General features: G+C 39.9%; 2 protein-coding genes across 2 annotated transcripts in view; one reads left to right on the top strand and one right to left on the bottom strand.

Moving 5' to 3' along the window:
• cse1l (CSE1 chromosome segregation 1-like (yeast)) overlaps window positions 1-19,876 on the bottom strand; it is a 287,251-nt gene that overhangs the window by 146,744 nt on the left and 120,631 nt on the right. The gene's annotated exons all lie outside the window — the stretch shown is intronic.
• On the top strand, window positions 432-19,687 carry LOC122980160 (sodium-dependent neutral amino acid transporter SLC6A17-like). Its single transcript, XM_044347918.1, has 12 exons — window positions 432-747; window positions 4,358-4,812; window positions 7,959-8,116; window positions 9,063-9,189; window positions 11,277-11,458; window positions 11,562-11,672; window positions 11,762-12,003; window positions 13,434-13,626; window positions 13,739-13,931; window positions 14,194-14,353; window positions 14,455-14,617; window positions 15,189-19,687. The coding sequence occupies exons 1-12, from the start codon at window positions 563-565 to the stop codon at window positions 15,594-15,596; spliced, it is 2,577 nt and encodes an 858-aa protein (XP_044203853.1). The 5' UTR covers window positions 432-562; the 3' UTR covers window positions 15,597-19,687.

The raw sequence follows: 19,876 nt of genomic DNA, 5'->3' as shown, positions 1-19,876 counted from the left end.
TTGAAGTTGACAATGTCCTTCTTTTCTACATTTCACTATATTATTCATGTATTATGAAATATTATGCATTTATTTATTTACCATGATTAATTAATAGAGAAAAGCAAATTGTTGCAAATTTGTTTCTCAGTGTGGAGAGAAACAATCTTTTCTCCACTGATTTTTTGTTATTGGGGGTGAGGCTATGAAAACCTGCAGGTTTACTGAGTGTACTGAGTTTACCTTTAAACTCAGCCCTCTGGGCATCCTGATATAGAAGTGTTGAATGGCTTAAATTTTTTATCAATTGGAAAACGCGCTCTGGCCCAACCTTTATCAAGTATGACGAAAGCTGCGTCAGACAGCAGCTTCCTCAGGTAGGAGTGGATAACCTTGACGGATCCGCGCATAGTTTTGCCCCCCTTTCTCCCCCCTCTCCTCAGCATCCCACCTCCCCGCTCAGAGACGCTGTTGTGATGGGCGGGAGTCTCCAACAACAAATGAGTGGCAGGTGATAATTTGTCATTGATGACAATGAACGGCACTTTGTGCGTCACGGTGCGCCCTGGACTCTCCACCCTGCATGTTAATGGTAGGCAGAGCAGCATGTGATCCTCCGTCCTCCAGTGTCCTGCGAGCGCTCAGTCAGTACCACACCGACACACAAGTGCTGCCCAGCGGATGTATTCATGCATCTCTCCAGATATTCTCTCAACACTGCGTTCCTATTATACCCTGGATTGTGTTGATCGCTGCAAAAGACTCACGGTGAGAAAAAAAATGTTTGGTTTTTTAATTCTAACATCCTTGAGCATCTCTTTCTGAGAGGATAGGTGTTATCACCTGGATGTACAGAGGTTTAGAGTGAAGTTCACAGGCAGCTGGGAAAGAGTTGTAATTGCTTTATTTTATGCCTTGAAATTTAATTATGAAGCAAGTGTTCGAGTTTGCGCAGAGGTCAGGAAAATAATCGCTTTTGACCTTGATTGTGCGTGTGTTTAAAAGTCATCGCGTTACTCATGATTGAGCAGGAAAATCAGAGACAAAATATTGTGCTATCAGAAGCAGCGCCAGATGTGTCACCAGGTGTTCACAGTGAATGATCTGTGCTGTGGTGTTGATTACTGAGGGAGCTCAGGAGCTTTTCACAACCTGCAGCAACTAGATATTTTCATCGGAAAAAAAAGTGTTTGTAAATGTTTTGGCTAACTGTGGTGTTGTTTCAGACTGATAAAGCAGGCTGGTAATCATAGGATCAGTAATCGATTAATGAACAACTGTGGACAGTTAAACAAGACTGATCACTGGAGCTAATAGTTGCAGAGTCAGCTGATTTTATTCTAACTACTGTAATTGCATTGTGTGTTACTGAAACTGTTTCAGAGACCTCTATCTATTGAAATATAACTCACAGAAACTGTTTTGGTTGTGTTTGTTTGTTGCCTTAGTTTGCATGAGACAGTTACTTTAGCTCAGATAATTTTGTGAGAACAGTGATGTGTAAGAGTGTATTTGTGGTTAAAAGTGAATGATAATGAACGTATGACCCTGTTGTTGTTGGTGGAAATTTACCCGTGTAAAGACTGATTTCTTAAAATGCGTTATTTTGTAAAATCTGCACTCAAATTTTAAAGTTACCTCAGTATTATTTACTTTTAATTTATAGTCATTTAGATATGTTGCTGGTGATGCACAATGATGTGTTGATTGCACATTTCGAACAGTTTGTCTTGACTACAAACATTCATAGACTATCATGTGTAGCAACATGCTATTAACAGTGAAAAATGTCCATCACAATTTCCTGGAGTCCACAGTGACATCATCAAATGTCAACAGTCTAAAGCCCAAATATGTTCGATTCCCTGTAACGTAAGACAAATCAAAGCAGAAAATCCTCAAATTTAAGAACCTGAAACCATCTTTTTTTGTTGTTGTTCACAGAAAGACCTAAGCAATTAATGGATTATCAAGAGTTCCTGACTATTTACTGTCAATTGTCTAATAGATAAATCATTGCAGCTCTAGATAAACCGCTTTCCTGCATATTACAGCAGACACTATGAAACTACATTATTATTATTGTCCTAATATAGAAAATTACTCTTATTGCACCCTCTGCTGTTGATACGATATTTGTTCTGAATAAGCAGAAGTAATATAGTGAAGATGAGTCCTGCACATACAAGTTAATAAGAATCTCTAAATAGGCAAAGAAAGAGAATAAATATACAAATATCAGGCAGATATATACACAGGTTTTAATGTATACACACGGCTAAATACAATTCTTCAGTTTTTAACTGTGCACCAATAATGAAACTCTTCTCCCAACGACAAATCTGTAACCGACCTCAGAGAAAGACAGCATTTCAAGCCCACCAGAAGGCTTTTTCCTGCCATGAGAAAACACGCCTTTAATGTTGTATAAAATGACTCCACACAGTCTGACTCTTAGCATCCGCTGGGGTCATCTGAACTGTGCCCCCCCCCCCTCCCAGCTGGATTATTGGTTGGGTGAGTTGATGTGTTTTCATTTCTCAGCGTTGGCTGGATGATTGATATTACGTGTCTTGTATACTATAGTGCAGGATTGAATGACAAGACAGAAAGCAGCTTTACAGTTAATGCACACAGGATTATGAAGACTTGTGAATGGCCGAATGGATTATTATTGCATCATAGGCTCATCTTGACATGCACAAAGGAGGAAATCTGTTGTGGTGATGAAAAGATAAATTGAAAGAGTGAAAGAAAGCAAATGCACATCCTGAGCGTGTATCGTGAGTTAAATCGAGGAATTTGTGCGTGTTTGTAAGTTTGTTTTAGGCTGATGTAAGCAGTGAGTGTTGTGACACGGCTCATGTGCATCACTATTACATCACACGCGAGGTGCGGCATCTTCATTCAGCTCCGGTTCTCTACTGGTTCCCAAAATTGACCTTCTGCTGTAACAGGACTTTGTAAATCAGTGGCTACAACCACAGATAATCAATTATTATGAGATAGCCTCTTATTTTCTTCTTCTTTTCCTGTGACAAAGTCTTCTCTAATCCCACAAGTTGTGCGGTTTTGCATTTCAGTGGATAGCAGGCTTTTCATAACGGAGAAACGATTCACTCAATAAGTAATGAGCCTACACGGAGGCTGGTGATGTAGATCAGGAGAACACATGAGGGCAGTTCATCCAAAGCATCATGTTCACTTCCTCCACTGCGTTTGGGTTGAACCAACCGCTCCCTGACAGAGGGGTGAGGATGGATGTTGCTGCAAGGCTTCAGGGGATTAGTGGATTTACAGGAAAAAAAAGCTTCACTAAAGTTAAGCTTGCAGAACAGGGAAATTAAATAGAACAATTTGCAGGATTGGGAATTTTTTCGGAACCTAAAACATTGTGTGTGAGGCAAAGAGCTGTGGTGTTGTTTTGTGTTGTTTGTCTGTTCAAGTCTCTGCCACGGACAGATTTAATGATTTTGGGGCCCCAGGCAAACTCTGTCTTGTTTTATTTTCACCCTTTCTCTATCTGGGAATGTTTGTATTTGCAATGATAGAAGAAGTACTCAAAATTTGTTCTTAATTAAAACTATTAATACTGCACAGTAAAAGTCCTGCATTCAAAATTTCACTTAAAAGTAAAGAGTGAAAGAGAAGTATTATTAGCACAATGTACTTAAATGTACTTAACTTGTGTTTAAGTCTTATATAACGCTGGATAGTTTAATGAATGCTAATGCATCATATGTTATATATTTTATTATACCAGTAACATTTATCTGTCAGGTAAATATAGTGGTACAAAGTTTTCCTCTGAAGTAGAAGTATACAGTTGCATATATTTTAAGTGTTTTGGGGGCCTTTTTCAAGTTATTTCAGGGCACAATGAGTTAAAATAGTAACACAAGTCAATATTTTTCATTTCTAAACATCATAATAAATCTATAGCTGTTTGGGGCCCTTTTAGTTGGGGGCCCCAGGCAGTTGCCTACCTTGCCTCATGGTAAAGTCCGCCCCTCTGCTGAGTTTTTGCTGAAAGAACCAGGTTAGGTTTACACCCAGGTGTGACAAATGTTCTCTTGTCTACATGTGGACATCCTCCATGACTCTGGAGAGGAATAACCATGTGCTACAATCCAGTGTTTTATCACGAGCTTAGCCAAGCACTAAATGGAGGAATAATTGTGTCAGTGACTGTGTGAGGTGTTATTTAAGGATCACAGCCAGGAAACAGAAGCTTTAGATTACTGTGCATCAAATGGGCCTTGAAATGATGACTATTTATGTGATTTTTGTCCAATAATAGAACGTTATTGCATTTTAATTTTGATGATGTCCTTGAAATACAATTTTCTTATTTGACCTTTCTGTTTCTCTGATGCAGGACTGAGGCCCAGACCTGCAATCCAGCTGCCTCTCTTCAGCATCTCCCTCATAGCTACATCCATTCATCTCAATCTCTTCCTCTATCACTTCTCTCTGTTCCTACCAGTCTCGGTCTCGTTCTCTCTTACTCTCTCCACCCCCGCCCCCTTCCCGAACCCTCAGCCTCCCTGATGCCTAAGAACAGCAAGGTGACGCAGCGCGAGCAAAGCCATGAGCACGTCACAGAGTCGGTGGCTGACCTGCTCGCAAACGAGGAGCCGCTCGACTACAAGAACAGCTCCCTGAATGTCGGAGGGGCTGCTGGGAAGAAAGGCCCGCAGATAGAGGTGCCCGAAAACGATGGACGACCTGCCTGGAACAGCAAACTGCAGTACATCCTGGCCCAGGTGGGCTTCTCTGTGGGCCTGGGGAACGTGTGGCGCTTCCCTTACCTGTGCCAAAAGAACGGAGGAGGTGAGTTCAGCTGCAAGGCTGCACACAGTCGAACAAGTGACTGATTTCATTTACAGTAACATTTACTGATTTTTAGTAGATTTTTACTGAACAGTTCCTTCACTTTTTCAGTTGTTTTTAAAACCAGTAATTTCATTTTAACTTAAAGCCCATAGAGGAAGCACACTGTCATTGTCAGAAATGATGAAAAGATAATGACACAGTTAGAGAGAGGGGCTGAATCAATTTTCACCATGATTGTTATATTTCTTATATTTTTGTATATTTTTATAACAAACAAAACATTTTCCTTTTGAATATTTGAAAGATGGAGCTGTAAATATGTTTTTCATGAAGTACTAGGCTATACATCAAGACATACAGAAAATACATTTTGTCAGCTCTCTCAGAGTATCAGAAACCTTTTGGAAATAAACAATCAATGATGAAACAGCTTCTGAACATTATTTAATCCAGTTTGAACTCTTGTTCTGTTAGAACTACAAGGAAAGATAAAAAAAATTCAACAAAGTAACCAACTTTTACTCTAACTACACTTAAATTAGGTAGTTTTACTTAAGCAGCGTATGCTATTATATACATTTTATTTCCACCTACATAACAGTAATTGTGTTCACTTACAGCATGTCGGACATTCTAGTCTTTCCACCATCAAAGGCAATGGTTATACAGTTTATATTGGAAATCCAAATTCAAACTTGCACAGCTATGATTAGCACCCTTTGGTCTGGGCAATAATTCAATATTATCATTTATCAACTTTCAGTGGAATTGTGATGTGATAATATGATGATACCATGTTATCATTTTACACAAAACAGCTGCCCAATTAATTCATCAAATTATGCAAAATGTAATTAAAAACAAATGAAATGAGTTACTGTAGTTTTTGTTTTATGTGCATGAAAAGTTGTGTCTTTTGCAATGCATAACAGTAAAACACAGGTCACTGCATTGAACATCAAGTTGATTATGTGAATTTGCATATTTTCACCATACAGTGATAGTGATACAAAAAGATATCGAAAAAATATTCTCATGAACATGATGATATTTAACCTTATTGCCTTATTTGACACAAGTGATTTGTTGTTGAATTATGGCTGATTTGATGATTTTTTTTTGAGGTCAACATCTGCCTAGTTTCCTGTTTGTTACTTCAAGCTAATCAGTCATGTTTTTCGTATCTCAGTGACCTTGACCATCACAAACTTCATGGCATTTCCATTCACCACAGAACTGCCAGGAGAGCGGCTGTATTGTACATAAAAACAGTCATGTCTAAATATAGCTGCACTATTGATTACTACTGCTGGCAGAGCCGGCCGAGCTCAACTGATACTCTGGTAAACAGAAAAGAGCTCAATAAAAGAGGAATGTAACTGTATAGTACAGTGCTGAGGAATTATTTTGGTCTGGGATGCATGTAACCGGAGGTGTAAACAGTGTAAACCTGTGTGAAGAATACCCTGTCACCGTGGATCGACAGACAACGCTTTAGCCGCTGATGTTTTTGTGTTCGCTGCCTCACTGCCCGTGTCTGATTTATTTCATATAGGCAAGATATGCTGACAGTAGACTCACTCCCAGACAAGCTGAGCAGCCATTTTTCACTCTGTAAATGGCTGCCAGACAGCCAATTACAGACACATTAAAGGTCTGTGTTGTTTAGGAGTTATCACTGTGTGGGCTCCTCTCACTTTTCCTCTATTCTTCTCCTTTGACATGCCTTTCCTCTTTTAACATCCTCTATCAATCTCTCTCTGCTGTCACATCTTTATGCTCACGACTATATATGGCTCCGGTTTAAATAACCCGTTATGAAGTGGATTTGCTTGAAGGTGCTTAGAATTTGCAGTTTGTCAGCAATGTGAGGATCCTGGCAAAGGCCCAAAACGCCTCACTACATTTAACCTCACTATCCTCACTACTTCTTGCTCCAGCATTTCACCTCCTCTCCACCTCATTACTCCACCCGCTACGAGATGTGTGTGCCACTGTATGTAATCACTACTTCTGATGTATTAATAATACACATTTGCCTGCTATAAGTCTTTATATATCCGGGATGATGACTCACCCTGCACATAAAACACAGTTGCATCCTGATTATGCCTCCCTGGATTACACCGCTCAGGGCCAAATTTAGACTTCCATCAAAAGTGAAATGAAATTCAAAGACTATTAGTCAATGGAGCCGGGGACCCTGGTGAGGAGCTGTGAGAGGAGTGGGGGTGGCTGGGTTAATCACTCAATCACAGTATCACATTTTTGCAAGATGCACTGATGCAAAACTGTTGAACTACTGCGTAAATGTTGCTGATTTTAAAACACAAATTAATACAATCGGAAATATTGTTTATACTCATCACACTGTTAAAGGACCGCATCAATATGTTAGCATGTTTTAGCCCATTTACTAGAAATCGTGTACACACTTAATCACCAGAATAATGGAAACATACAAAGTGCAGGGGAAGCCACTGTGTCAAAAAGGTCTTGATTCGAGTCTTGGGTCATTTCTTAGGCCATTTGTGATGATGCTGTTGTTGTATTGGATGGCAACATATTGAAAGCCATACTAGTGGCTCTGTGAAGTTGTACTAGGCACAGCGATGCTCAGAGCTATACACATCTTAGTTTAACATGCTAATGTTGAATAATTAGCACAAACCACAAACACCAGCTGAGGCTGATGGGAATGTCTTTAGGTTTGCAGCTATTTGGTCACAAACCAAAGTATTGGACAAATAAAAATTTTAACCTGATGATGGTGTTGAATGAAAAGTCAAGAGATCATCAAAGTTATTAAAATTCATCCTGAGGGGACCATGAATGTCCAATGGCAATCCATCCAATATTTCTTGAGACACTGGAGGTAAAGGAAGAGTTAGAGGATCATCAAAGTCAGTCGGATTGACCGTTTGGACACCATTGATATAAAAAGTTGTAGATATTTCAATCTCGACCAAAATGGTGATTCGACTAACCAACCAGGTAAACAGGCTAAAAGTTATAAGGAGAAGTCCACTCTTACATAATCTGGAGAAAAACATATTGTTTAATTCAGCAACAGTGGAATCTGTTGTTTTTCTTTGTTGGTTTACCAACCAAACACGGCATTTTCCCTGGTCTCTGTTTTTCAGGTGCCTATCTGGTTCCCTACTTCATCCTCCTCCTCATCATTGGTATCCCGCTCTTCTTCCTGGAGCTGGCAGTGGGTCAGAAGATCCGACGTGGTAGCATCGGGGTGTGGAACTACGTCTGTCCCCATCTGGGCGGGATAGGGATGTCTAGCCTGATGGTATTTCTTTTATTTAATTTTTTCTTCAAGGGGCGTAACTCAGACTGCATTGTAACTGTTAAAGGCTATAATGGCGTCTCAGAAAAACAGTTTGACAGCAGCATGGTGGAGAGAAAAAGGTGCGGGTCCGCTGATAAAAATCAGCGAAGTTGTTATGGGGAAACAGCTGTCAAACCCTGCAGTTAAACAGAAGCACATCTGCTGAATGTGCACCAGCTAAGGGATAAAACAAAAAAAACAAGCTACTCCGTTTATGTGATTTATGATGGTGCTTTCTTTTCTGCCTAGGCAAACACTTTGTAAACTCTCCTCTGTCCTCCATCTATCTATCTATCTATGAATTTGTTAGGTTTTTGGAACCCTTATGTATGTATGTAAGTATAATGTAAAGGCTAAACAACCATGAACCTGATATAGCGAAGAGCAGGATGACATTACAGGAACATCTAGAGTCACCACAACATCCTGCCTCAGCCTCTCGTGGGTTTATGGGAGGTACTGACATGTTTGAGAGTGAAACGTAGCCTTTCTTTAGAGTTGCTCGGCTGGTGCAGAAGCAGCTATAAATATCTCTTAGAGGATCACTGTTGAAAAGAGAGCACTTTAATTATTCATGCTTTCCTCAACCTTATTTAGCTGCTGAATGTCCTGGCTGGCAAGACTGCTCAGAAAGACTGACAGCAACATGGGACGTGCACAAAGCATGTTGCTGCTTTCATATTCATATTTCTCTCACTCTGTACTCTACATCTTATTACACTGGTATAAAAGACATAGCACCTTATAGTTGTGATTCCTGTTAATGTAAAGTATGCCTGTTATTTACGTCATATAGCAGAAGGCATACTGTAAAATGTCAGTTACTGTAATACATTTTCTTTGGTAACTGTATGTCTATCTATCTATCTATCTATCTATCTATCTATCTATCTATCTATCTATTCAGGTGTGTGGCTTTGTAGGGCTATACTATAATGTGATTATCGGCTGGAGTATCTTCTACTTCTTCCAGTCCTTCCAGTATCCTCTGCCGTGGAGCGACTGCCCTATCAGAAAGAATGGGACACTTGCCAGTGAGTGACATTAAATACTAACTAATACAGAATAAATTTACTATGAAGTACTTTTCATGAAGCAAATAAATGCATTGGAACAACATTTAAAACCACAGTTACAGTTCTTTCCCAGTTGCTTTGGCACAATCGTCAAATGGAAATCATGATTCTGAAATCCACACTGCATTTTCTCACAACAGTATGTGTATTTTCTGTTGCTGCCACACAGAATTAAAATGTCCAAGTACAAATATCTTCAAACGACCCAGTGATGGACTGAGTCACTCTGCTTTTCTTTTGAACTGCGTTACTCATCAACATGCTCATGGTATAAATTCTCCCTTGCAAAAATTTAAAGCCAACTGTCACAACCTTTCACAGATTTTAATTATCTGGCATCATCATACAAAGATTAATCTTGCATAAAAATTCAATTAGACACAATTAGCTCATCCTCAGTTGTTTGCGCAAATAATCACATGTTTTATGAAGGTATGGCAGCTTGTAAATATGAAGCAGATGTTTGGCTTAAACAATGATTAAGGGACGTGTCATTTTGGTAGCAGTGATACACTGATTGACTAATTTATAACACATTAAGTCAAATCTTTTGGGTGACTGACAGCCAGTGTTTCAGAAAAAAGTGCTTGAGCTATTGAGAAAAACTAGAATAAAATGAAGTAGAACTTAAAAGATACAAACAGACAAAAATGTTGACAATAATACAGTTTTTGTGCAGTAATAAGTTGCCCTAATTTAACAAAAGAAATAAAAGTGCAGTAAAAGAATTCATCAAGCAAAGACACAATCAAAAAGGATTTTTTTACAGTAATTTAAATTTCAAAGTTGGGATGTATTTTATCATCAGGAAGTTGGTTCCATATGTGTGTAGCTTAGTAGCTCAATGCAAACTCAATCTAAATGACGGACTGGGTTTATTTCTTCAAGCAAATCAGAAATATATTTAATATATTATAGGACATTAAGAGGTTTATAATACAGACCAGTGTGTGTTTTTGTTTCATTTTAATTCAATCTGTTAAATCACCTTCCATTACAATATGAATGCTTTCATCTAATATCAAGAGTGTGTACGTTTTCAGGATTATTTGGTGTTTGGAACAATATCCATTTGTGCCATTGTATTGTTCTGGTCAATCTTTGCAGCAGCATGTATACAGCTCTTACAATAATACCTCAAAGGGCCACCGTGTTGCAAGGTTTAGATTCTGTGTTCGGCCTCAGTCCACACATTGACACACCTAAGCAGATCAAACAAATTACGTTAACTTCCTTACAAGGTTCTGTCACGACTACATGGACATAATCCAGATTAAAACCCTCTGGAGTTTATTCGATTAGAAGTGATAATAGCATAACCCCGTGGCGGCCAAGAAACGCTCAGCATGTGTATGACTCAGCGAGGCTGAGCCGGCTGGCAGATAGACGGGGAGTAGAGATTCAGCCGCTCAGACTGAAGGATGCTCATGCTGAAGGACAGAAACAATGAATGTCTGTTTGTCATAGATCTATATCCTAGATCTATAGATCTACAGTACCTATATACATGTGACCAGACAGTAGCTGAAAAACAATCATTTCAGCAGAGGTCATCTTGATTTCCTCAGTTTTAGTTTATCATATCTTATTACATTATAGTTTAATTTACAGATCTTTCCCTGCATCTATAGGTGTCTATGCGTCTGTGTGGGTCGTGTGTTTGAACCCACATAGATAAATCTGCACCAACCTGCATTATTACGCTGAGAATCATAACACTGCTGCCTCTAAACTCAGCCATACACAGTATATATCATTTTCCCAAGGTAACACAAGAATATACCACCGTATGTGTGCACTGAAGAAAAATCTCAGGTGTGATGAATTGGAGGTTCATGCTTTGCATAATAAATACACACATGACCTTGTTTAGCTCGCTAACATCTAAGAGGTGTGAGCCAGCAGAGAATTGAGATATTGACCCTGAGTAAACATTCTCAATCTCATTATATTTCACTTCCTGCTGCATGTTCATCTTCACACCTCTTTCTTTTCCTTCATACTCATTATCACCTAACCTAAACTTAACATCTCCATTTCTCCAGTTGTGGAGCCAGAGTGTGACAAAAGCTCCGCTACAACCTATTTCTGGTACCGTCAGACTCTGAACACCACCAGCACCATCGCGGAGAGTGGTGGCCTGAACATCAAAATGACCCTGTCTCTGCTGGTGGCCTGGATCATCGTCTGCCTCGCCGTCATTAGAGGAATCGCCTCCTCGGGGAAGGTAGCGAAGAGGATGAGACAGAAATTAATCATACAATGAGAGAGAAAAATCTGAAGGAGACCAACCTTTCCTTAATCTATGTTTTTGCTCTCTGCATTCAAAGGTGATGTACTTCAGCTCTCTTTTCCCGTATGTGGTGCTGTTCTGTTTCCTGGTCAGGGGTTTAATGCTGAAGGGATCGGTGGATGGCATCGCTCACATGTTCACTCCCAAGGTAAGACTACTTAATTTTTCCGCTCTTTCTCCCCCTTGATATTTTGAGTCAATCACAAACTGATGAGTCTCTTGCCTTTTGTCTCACAGCTGGAGAAGATGTTGGAGCCCCAGGTGTGGAGAGAGGCCGCCACTCAGGTCTTTTTTGCCCTGGGTCTGGGGTTCGGAGGAGTCATAGCCTTCTCCAGTTACAATAAGATAGACAACAACTGTCACTTTGATGCCGTGCTCGTCTCTTTCATCAACTTCCTCACCTCCATCCTGGCCACGCTGGTGGTATTCGCCGTGCTTGGCTTCAAGGCCAACATCATGAATGAAAAGTGTGTCGTAGAGTAAGTTCAACACTTGCAAACGCTTTCTCTCCACAAGGGGCATACTCGCATGTTGTCAAACCTTAATCCAAAAGTGAAAACACAAAATCAAAATTAGCAGGTATATAAAAGCGTGACAAGAAAAGCAGCCACTTGTTTGTCCAACTGAAATGGTTAATCATGTCGGTTCACATCAGTTGCTGTAGATTAACATGATGAAAAATGTGACAGTTTGAATCATATCATTCTTCACTTCATGTTGTAAGTTGTTTTAAAGTCGTCTCACTTACCTCTAGTGGTATCTAGCCATGCAGTTTTACCAGCTAAGGTCTGGGGATGGATTTACTTCACGTCTCTGCAATTTCTGCCTCCTCCTCAACACAATGGAAGCAAATGGAATTTTGTTTGTGCTCCTCAAAGCATTTAAATTTTTAATACAAACCAGACTGAGAGTTTACAGTCTAAGGCTGTACTAAATGCTAAAATCAGTATGCTAACATGCTGATGTTTAGCAGGTTGTTAACCATGTTCATCGTCTTAATATGATGTGTTAGTGTGGTAACATTTACTAATCAGCACAAAACACAAAACACAGGTCAGGGGATCACCAAAGTCAGTAGGCTTCATCCACTGGCGACCATGAATGTCTGTACCAAATTCCAATGCAATCCTTTCAATTATGTTGAGATATTTGAGTCTGAACCACAGTGGGGGACTGACATACTGACAGACAGACATTGCCATCCTAAGAGCCACACTTTTAGCTAGCGTGGCTAAAAAATTCAAAGTTAATCTGTTACTCTGGGAAATGGATACACCAAAGGTGTGTTAGTCTGTGACATTTTCAAACAACAGCAGTAAAACCAAAACTGCAACCACATGGCAAGACACCAAGGGAGATTTTTTTCTTATTTTGGTTGGTTGGTTAAAAGTATGAGCATTTTTGCACCACCATACTACATACCATACATATATAAATGGGTTTTATACATACTACATACTTACTACATACATACAATCAGATTGTTTACCATCTGTATTACCATTTGTTAAAGAAATTGTAGCTCCAGTGGTTTAAGTGGTTATCACGCATATTACCCTGTGATATAAATATTGTGCAATAACATGTACATAATATCTTTTCATCGTCAAATCCAAATCCAAGACTGTATATATAGTGTACATATCCTTTCAGTATGAGGACATAAAACTACCTCTGTATTTAGATTAACTTCTTATTCATCGTGTTATTCCTGTACAAACAATTTGACCATATAGTTCGTGGTCTAGTTCTTTGCTGTACATATTAGCTACATGTTTAGCTGGATATCTTTTTTAGCTCTATGTCTGTATCCACATGTAAATTTGTTCTCTGCACTATGTGTCAACTAACTTTGCTTTACTTTACTAAAGCTGATTGTGATTGTGATTTTGTCTTTTTATTTCCATAGTAATGCTGAGAAGATCCTGGGATACCTCAACTCAAACGTCCTGAGTCATGATCTCATCCCTCCACATGTGAATTTCTCCCACCTCAGCACGTCAGACTATGCTGAGATTTATGGGGTCATCAAGACAGTGAAAGAGGGCAGCTTCTCCCAGCTGGGTCTGGATCCTTGTGTTCTGGAGGATGAGCTCAACAAGGTGAGTCTTCGCCAGTTTTCTACAGTCACATCCAAAGCATGTTCTGTATATGACTCTTTTCACACCTGTCCATACATTTCCTTATTTAACTCCTCTGACTGTGTGTCTGCAGGCTGTCCAGGGCACCGGCCTGGCCTTCATCGCCTTTACGGAAGCCATGACACATTTCCCAGCATCTCCGTTCTGGTCGGTCATGTTCTTCTTCATGCTCATCAATCTCGGTCTGGGCAGCATGATCGGCACCATGACTGGCATCACCACACCCGTCCTCGACACCTACAAGGTCCAGAAGGAGCTTTTCACAGGTAAATCTCCTCTGCATGCGGCCGTCGGCCCACTATAGGGTATTAGCGATTGAAACCCCTTACTCGGCACTTAAAAAGGATTAAAGCACATTTGGGAATGGGCTGCATTAAGCTCTGATTTATTGCTCTGAGTGTACTGAATGCAAAATGCTCACACGAAACAAAACAGCTTACTGGCAATAAAACCATCTTATTTTCCATTTTCTCCTCTATTAGACCTAAATGTTTGACTTTGAATGTACTTTTTTCTCCTCTTCCTCAGTGTGTTGCTGCATTGTGGCCTTCTTGTGTGGACTGTTGTTTGTTCAGCGCTCAGGGAATTACTTTGTCACCATGTTCGATGATTATTCTGCCGGGCTGCCTCTCACCGTAGTGGTCATCCTGGAAAATGTGTCTGTCGCTTGGATATATGGCACTAAAAGGTACAAGCAGCTGTAGATGTGTGTGTGTGGGTGAGTGTAAAATTGCACAAAGGGACATGATCATTACTGTAATGTCTTTGCTGTTCTGACTGTTCTGTCAGATTCATGCAGGATCTGGAGGACATGTTGGGTTTCCGACCGAGTATGATCTATTTCTACCTGTGGAAGTATGTGTCCCCTATCTGTCTCATCGTGCTCATCTCAGCTACAGTCATAGAAATGGCCATCAGCCCACCAGGATACAACGCCTGGGTCCAAGAGCTGGTCAGTCAATGTGTGTGTGTGTGTGTGTGTGTGTGTTGACAGCAATCTTCAATTTTCTTGTAGATTTAGTTTTCTTACCTCAACAATTTTTGTATTTTCCCATTAAAGGCTTTTTTGGTGGTTTTTTATATCTGAATTGAGTGTCTAAGGATAGAGGGTGTCATATATTGTTCAGATACAAATAAATCTGAACAATATATATTTGAAAATAAATGTTGTGTTTTGTGTTGGTTTTCTTTCATCTTCTATACCCTCAACCACCACACTGTTTTTACGCCTCATTTTTGTCATAAGGGTTTTGTCAAAAAAGGCTCATAGACAAATATTTGTTCCTAAAAAGAGCACTTGTGTTTTTTGGGGTGTTTTTTTACAGTGTGTGTCTCTCTGCATGTATGTAAGATTAAAAAACACATTAGAGTTCTCCACTATTGCAGAACAAACAAACTGCTCAACTCTCACAGCTTGTACTTAAAGGCAAAGATTTTAATTCTTATTCTCCTCACCATTTGGAGAAACATTGTTTCCTTTTTTAGTTACACATACTCACTAAACCCTCTATGTGCATCTGCAGGCTCAGGAACGCTTCCAGAGCTACCCTCCCTGGGCGCTGGCCATGTGCTTTTCTCTCATCGTAGTAGCCATGCTTCCTCTCCCAATTGTCTTCATCGCCCGTCACTTCAACTTGATGTCAGACGGCTCCAACAAGCTGTCTGTCTCCTACCGTAAAACCATGATGAAGGACATTTCCAACCTGGAGGAGCAGGACGAGGCCAGGTTCATCCTCGGCACCAAGCCCGGGGAGGCACCGTCATCGGTGCCGGCACGCAGAGCCTACCTGGCTCCTGGAGGGAACAAAGCCCTGGACCCCAACTCCCTGTCTCCAAACAGCTGCTACGGTACAAGCTACCAGAATGCTGCCATCAGCCCCACGACGCCGACCACACCGACCACACCTGTCACACCAGAGTCTGACTCTTGACTCCTGTCTGACCCCATCCAAACACCCCTCTGACACCCATTCCCGTAGCACAGTTTACCTTTCAGCCACCATGTCTCCACAGGGGGTCACTTCAGCGCCAAGAACCCCCACTACACTGCCCCACTAACCACAAAACTATAAGTAGCTGCCCAATTTATCTGAGCACACACGTCCCAAAATGACACAGAGGAACCACCTGAGAGGATGTCCTAAATGTTTTATGTTTCCCAGCATCTGGACAAGTAGTCGGTTTGGAGATGTATGTTAACTCGTAGAAAAAGAGAGACAAAGTTCACTCTTTACAGCTGATGAAACACTGGAATCAGGGTGAGATTGACAGTGACACGCTGTATATCTGTATGTATTCTGTATTTAAAACCATCAGGTCTATGTGCTTAAAATGAAGTTCTGTGATCTGCTTTTCTTTGCCTTAGTATAAGGATCCTCAGCAGACCCCTCCCCCTCCCCCATCAAACTATGATGCACATCCCAGTCTGCACAGTGCCGGGGATCTGAAAGAATGAATGTAGTGGAGCCGGTGTGGTCCTGCTGGATGAATATGGTCTGGAGCCATAACAGGTTTTGACTCAGTACAGTGGCACAGAGCCAATATGAATGTGAGTTAAATTATTTGAAAGTTTTGTTGCTATTGTCTGTAGCAGTACTGTGTGTCAAAGCCATACAGTCAAACACAGAAAAGATTATTTTCTATTAGAAGTTACGCAGCGATGTCAGTGTGTACAAATAGTACATCAACACTGAGCACTGATATGCACCTCTGTTCCACGGCTCTGTACTAGAAAACACTTCTCATTGTGTTGATTTGTTTTCACAGGGCTCTCTGTATTATAAACTATGCTTAAGGCTGCTCTAAAGACACCCATTTGCGATCCATCCTCACCCAGAATCAACCTCCTGCTGTATTTCGTGTGTAGCCAGTATTCAATGTTCTTGTTCATTCTGTAAAGAGTGATGTGCTGTAGTATGATGTAGGATAATATACAGTTTGTGTTACCTAGAGGAGATCTAAAGCCACAGTCTCATCATCCATCACACACTCTATAACTCGTGATATAGGAAATCACTCATTTCAGTTTCTCCGCCAAAGAGTAAGAAGTACATCACAAAACACTTGAAATCTACATGTTTATATTATAGAATAAGAGGGTATGCTGAATTGTGAACTACAAAGAGCTTGTTACACAATGCAGCCAGAAAGTACAGCTTGTTCATGAGAATTCAATGGTGCAGTGTGTAGAATTTAGTGGCATCTAGAGGAACGGACTTGAAGGATGAGGGGAAGGGGAGGTTATTCAGTTGGTTGCAATCTGCAACCTCACCACTAGATGGCACTAAATCCTACACACTGGTCCTTAAAAAGCAAATGCACAGCCTGATTTCTTGACACAGTTTTGACTTTCTTCCTACGATAACAACAATGCTACAAAAGCACAAAAGAAATTCTATACAATTATTATGCACAAGCCAATTCCTGACCCTAAGTGTTGACCTATTATTTTGAGCACAATATTCAGGCACACAAAAAGTAAGCAATCGTAGTACAAACCCAAATGCAGAAACTCTGCTCACAGTATTATGAACAATGGAAAAATCAACAATGTACCAAAAGGTTTAGGAGCTTAAGGACCAAAACAGAAAAAATTTTGATTGAGGACATTATTATGGAATATTAAACTCATCAGCTCACTTAATAGCAGGAAATACTGTAAGTCTCGGCGTCCTCACACACACAAACAAAAAGCACATGTACATACATGCTCAAACACACATGTACACATTATCTCTAAGTATTTGTGGAATAATTAACCTCCTAAAATGTCATTGAAGCAGCCCATAAGAGTAGGTTAACCCAGAAGACAGCCTGAATGGATAAAGTTAGGATGGACATGCTTCATTTTTGTACACACTGATAGTAAATAGTTGTGCAAAATTGTCTACAAGTTCAAATGGAGCACATTTAAGTTGCTGTTACATGGAAGAAAATACCTTTATTTATTTTTTTAATCACAATATATCAAAGCCATGGTGTTAAGGATTAAATGGACTATATTTATATATTCCTGTATATTTACGGTGTATGTAGATGTGATGGAAATAACAAAGATATATCTTTTAAAAGTGGCCAGTATCTATACTGTATATTTTAATCTTGTGTGATGGTTATTTAAATTCAAAGACTTACTAAGATCTATTTTGTAGTTTGTGTAGCTCATTTATGCTGTGGGATGTAAAACGCTGCTTGATGCTGGAGGTAATGTGTGTCTCAGTGTAGTCGAGAAGCTGCTGGTTCTCTGTTGTTGTTTATGGGAGCTGTGTGTCCCTCTGGCTGCACCTCGTGTTAGGTGACGTCCACTCGCCTGTCTTCACTTTAGGTTCACTGGTCTACTTGTTTTTAGCCACACTAGCAGTTTACCATGAATCCTTTGACTTTTCATCTAGTACCACCAGCAGGTCAAAGAGGTCAAGCAGGTCTTGTCCAACTCTTCTAAAAAAATAATTCCTGTAAGCTTGAGCTTCACTTTCAGATGAATGCAAACATTCTAGCTGTACACAAAAACACACTAACGTAGTGACAATTACAAGCTAAGCATGCTGTAAGTATACTAACAAGCTAACATGTTACATGAAATATCAGACAACATTTGCAAGCACATGTTAACATGCTAACTGGCATTCAGCTCATAGCCCAGCTGAGCCTAAGCACAGCTGAAGCTGATGAAAACTGAGCCAAATCTGAAGGTGCACATTAAGACAGAACACAACGCAAATGTTTTCTTGATTTACTTGCACAAATTTAAATGCTGGAGTGATTTTACAGCTTAGGCTCCGACTGAGTCTGAGTACCCAAGTTTTAACTGAATCCCACTAACTCAACTCCAGTTGTTTCCTCTAGATCCTTCTCCTTTTTCCTTTTGTCAATGTATGTTCATGAAGTGGAGTAATATATCTTCAGGATAAATTTTTCACTCAGGTTCAAATATTTTCAAGTTGTGTGAACGCGTCTTTACCTACATTTGTGTAAAAAGCCATCAGCTCGCGTTTAACTCGTTCCATTTGCTTGTACTCGCATCTTTCTTTCAACTTTGTGTCACTTTTTGTATAATACCTCTAAAATTCACTTTACGTTCAGTCTGAACCTTTACAATGTAAAGCTGAGCCTGATGAGCTGAGTGTTTAGGGGCTTAGATGACAACATGACCTCTCTTCTGGCGCCATCCTTAGGGCAAACTTCATTTTTTCCTCCCAATAATAAAGATATAATAGCGAAGTAATATTTCACCCATCCACCAATGTTGTTTTCTGGTGTGTACTTAGCAATACAGTCTCACAGGACACTAGTGTGGCTATAAACTGATCTGTGAGAGCCAGACACGTCCTGCTGGGAGTGCATCATGTAGAGATCTCTCTGTTGTTCACATCTGTAAATAATCTTGTGTAATCAAACTGTTCTAAAACTAGATTTTATCCATGTGAAGTATATCAATGTCTTAAAAAGTAACTGTTTTAGCAGTAAACGTAACATAAAGTAATAATGAATGTGATAAATGCACTTTTTTCACTAGGACTGCAAAAAAAAATTGCTTTGTTTTGTTGTCCTCATAGCAGTAAATTCAAGGTCTGTTTAAAAGTAAAACCAAGTTATTTAAATTACAGAATGATTGTGGCTTAAAGAAAAAATGACACATTAGTGTAAGTTCATAGCAATGATTAGGAACTGCCCATTAAAGCCAAAGGGATATTATGACTCTTCCTTACATGTGCTCGAGTGTGTGAGCATATGGATAATATAAATGTGTGTGTACGTGTGTGTGTGTGTGGGTGTGTATGGGTGTGTGGGTGTGTGTGTGTGTGTGTGTGCTCTATATATTGGTGTAGACTCCTTCTTATTAGCTGTGGGTGCAGGGCCTTATTGAGCACACGTTTCAAGCACTGTCTGTACAGGAGACACATTTAGAAATGTCCCTTTACAGCTTCTCTCTGTCTTTCTCCTTGGTCATCATGATTGTATGATACTGACAATTATTGTAAAAATTGTGAAATCACCAAAAAATATTAATAATAAAGAGTGGACAAGCTGCCGTTTGATTATGGATTTTGTTCTTGTTCAAAAGTGAGTCATAACTCTGTCATTGTTTTTCAGCCTTTCAATTGTGAGTCGAACTGGACTCGACCTCCACACAAGAGTATTATCTTTATTCTCAACCTCCTTAAAGGACGGAATCACAATTTTTTCACAAGTCTGTCTTAAAACAATATTC

Source organism: Thunnus albacares, chromosome 4 (genome assembly GCF_914725855.1).
Source record: "Thunnus albacares chromosome 4, fThuAlb1.1, whole genome shotgun sequence".
NCBI lineage: Eukaryota > Metazoa > Chordata > Actinopteri > Scombriformes > Scombridae > Thunnus > Thunnus albacares.
This window is presented reverse-complemented; position numbering and strand designations above follow the sequence as displayed.

Bases quoted from the DNA above. Each gene is read 5' to 3' on its own strand.
- LOC122980160 (XM_044347918.1), top strand. From the start codon at position 563: ATGTTAATGGTAGGCAGAGCAGCATGTGATCCTCCGTCCTCCAGTGTC. The intron at 8,117-9,062 runs GTATTTCTTTTA...CTATCTATTCAG, and splicing joins TAGGGATGTCTAGCCTGATG to GTGTGTGGCTTTGTAGGGCT. The intron at 9,190-11,276 runs GTGAGTGACATT...CCATTTCTCCAG, and splicing joins AAAGAATGGGACACTTGCCA to TTGTGGAGCCAGAGTGTGAC.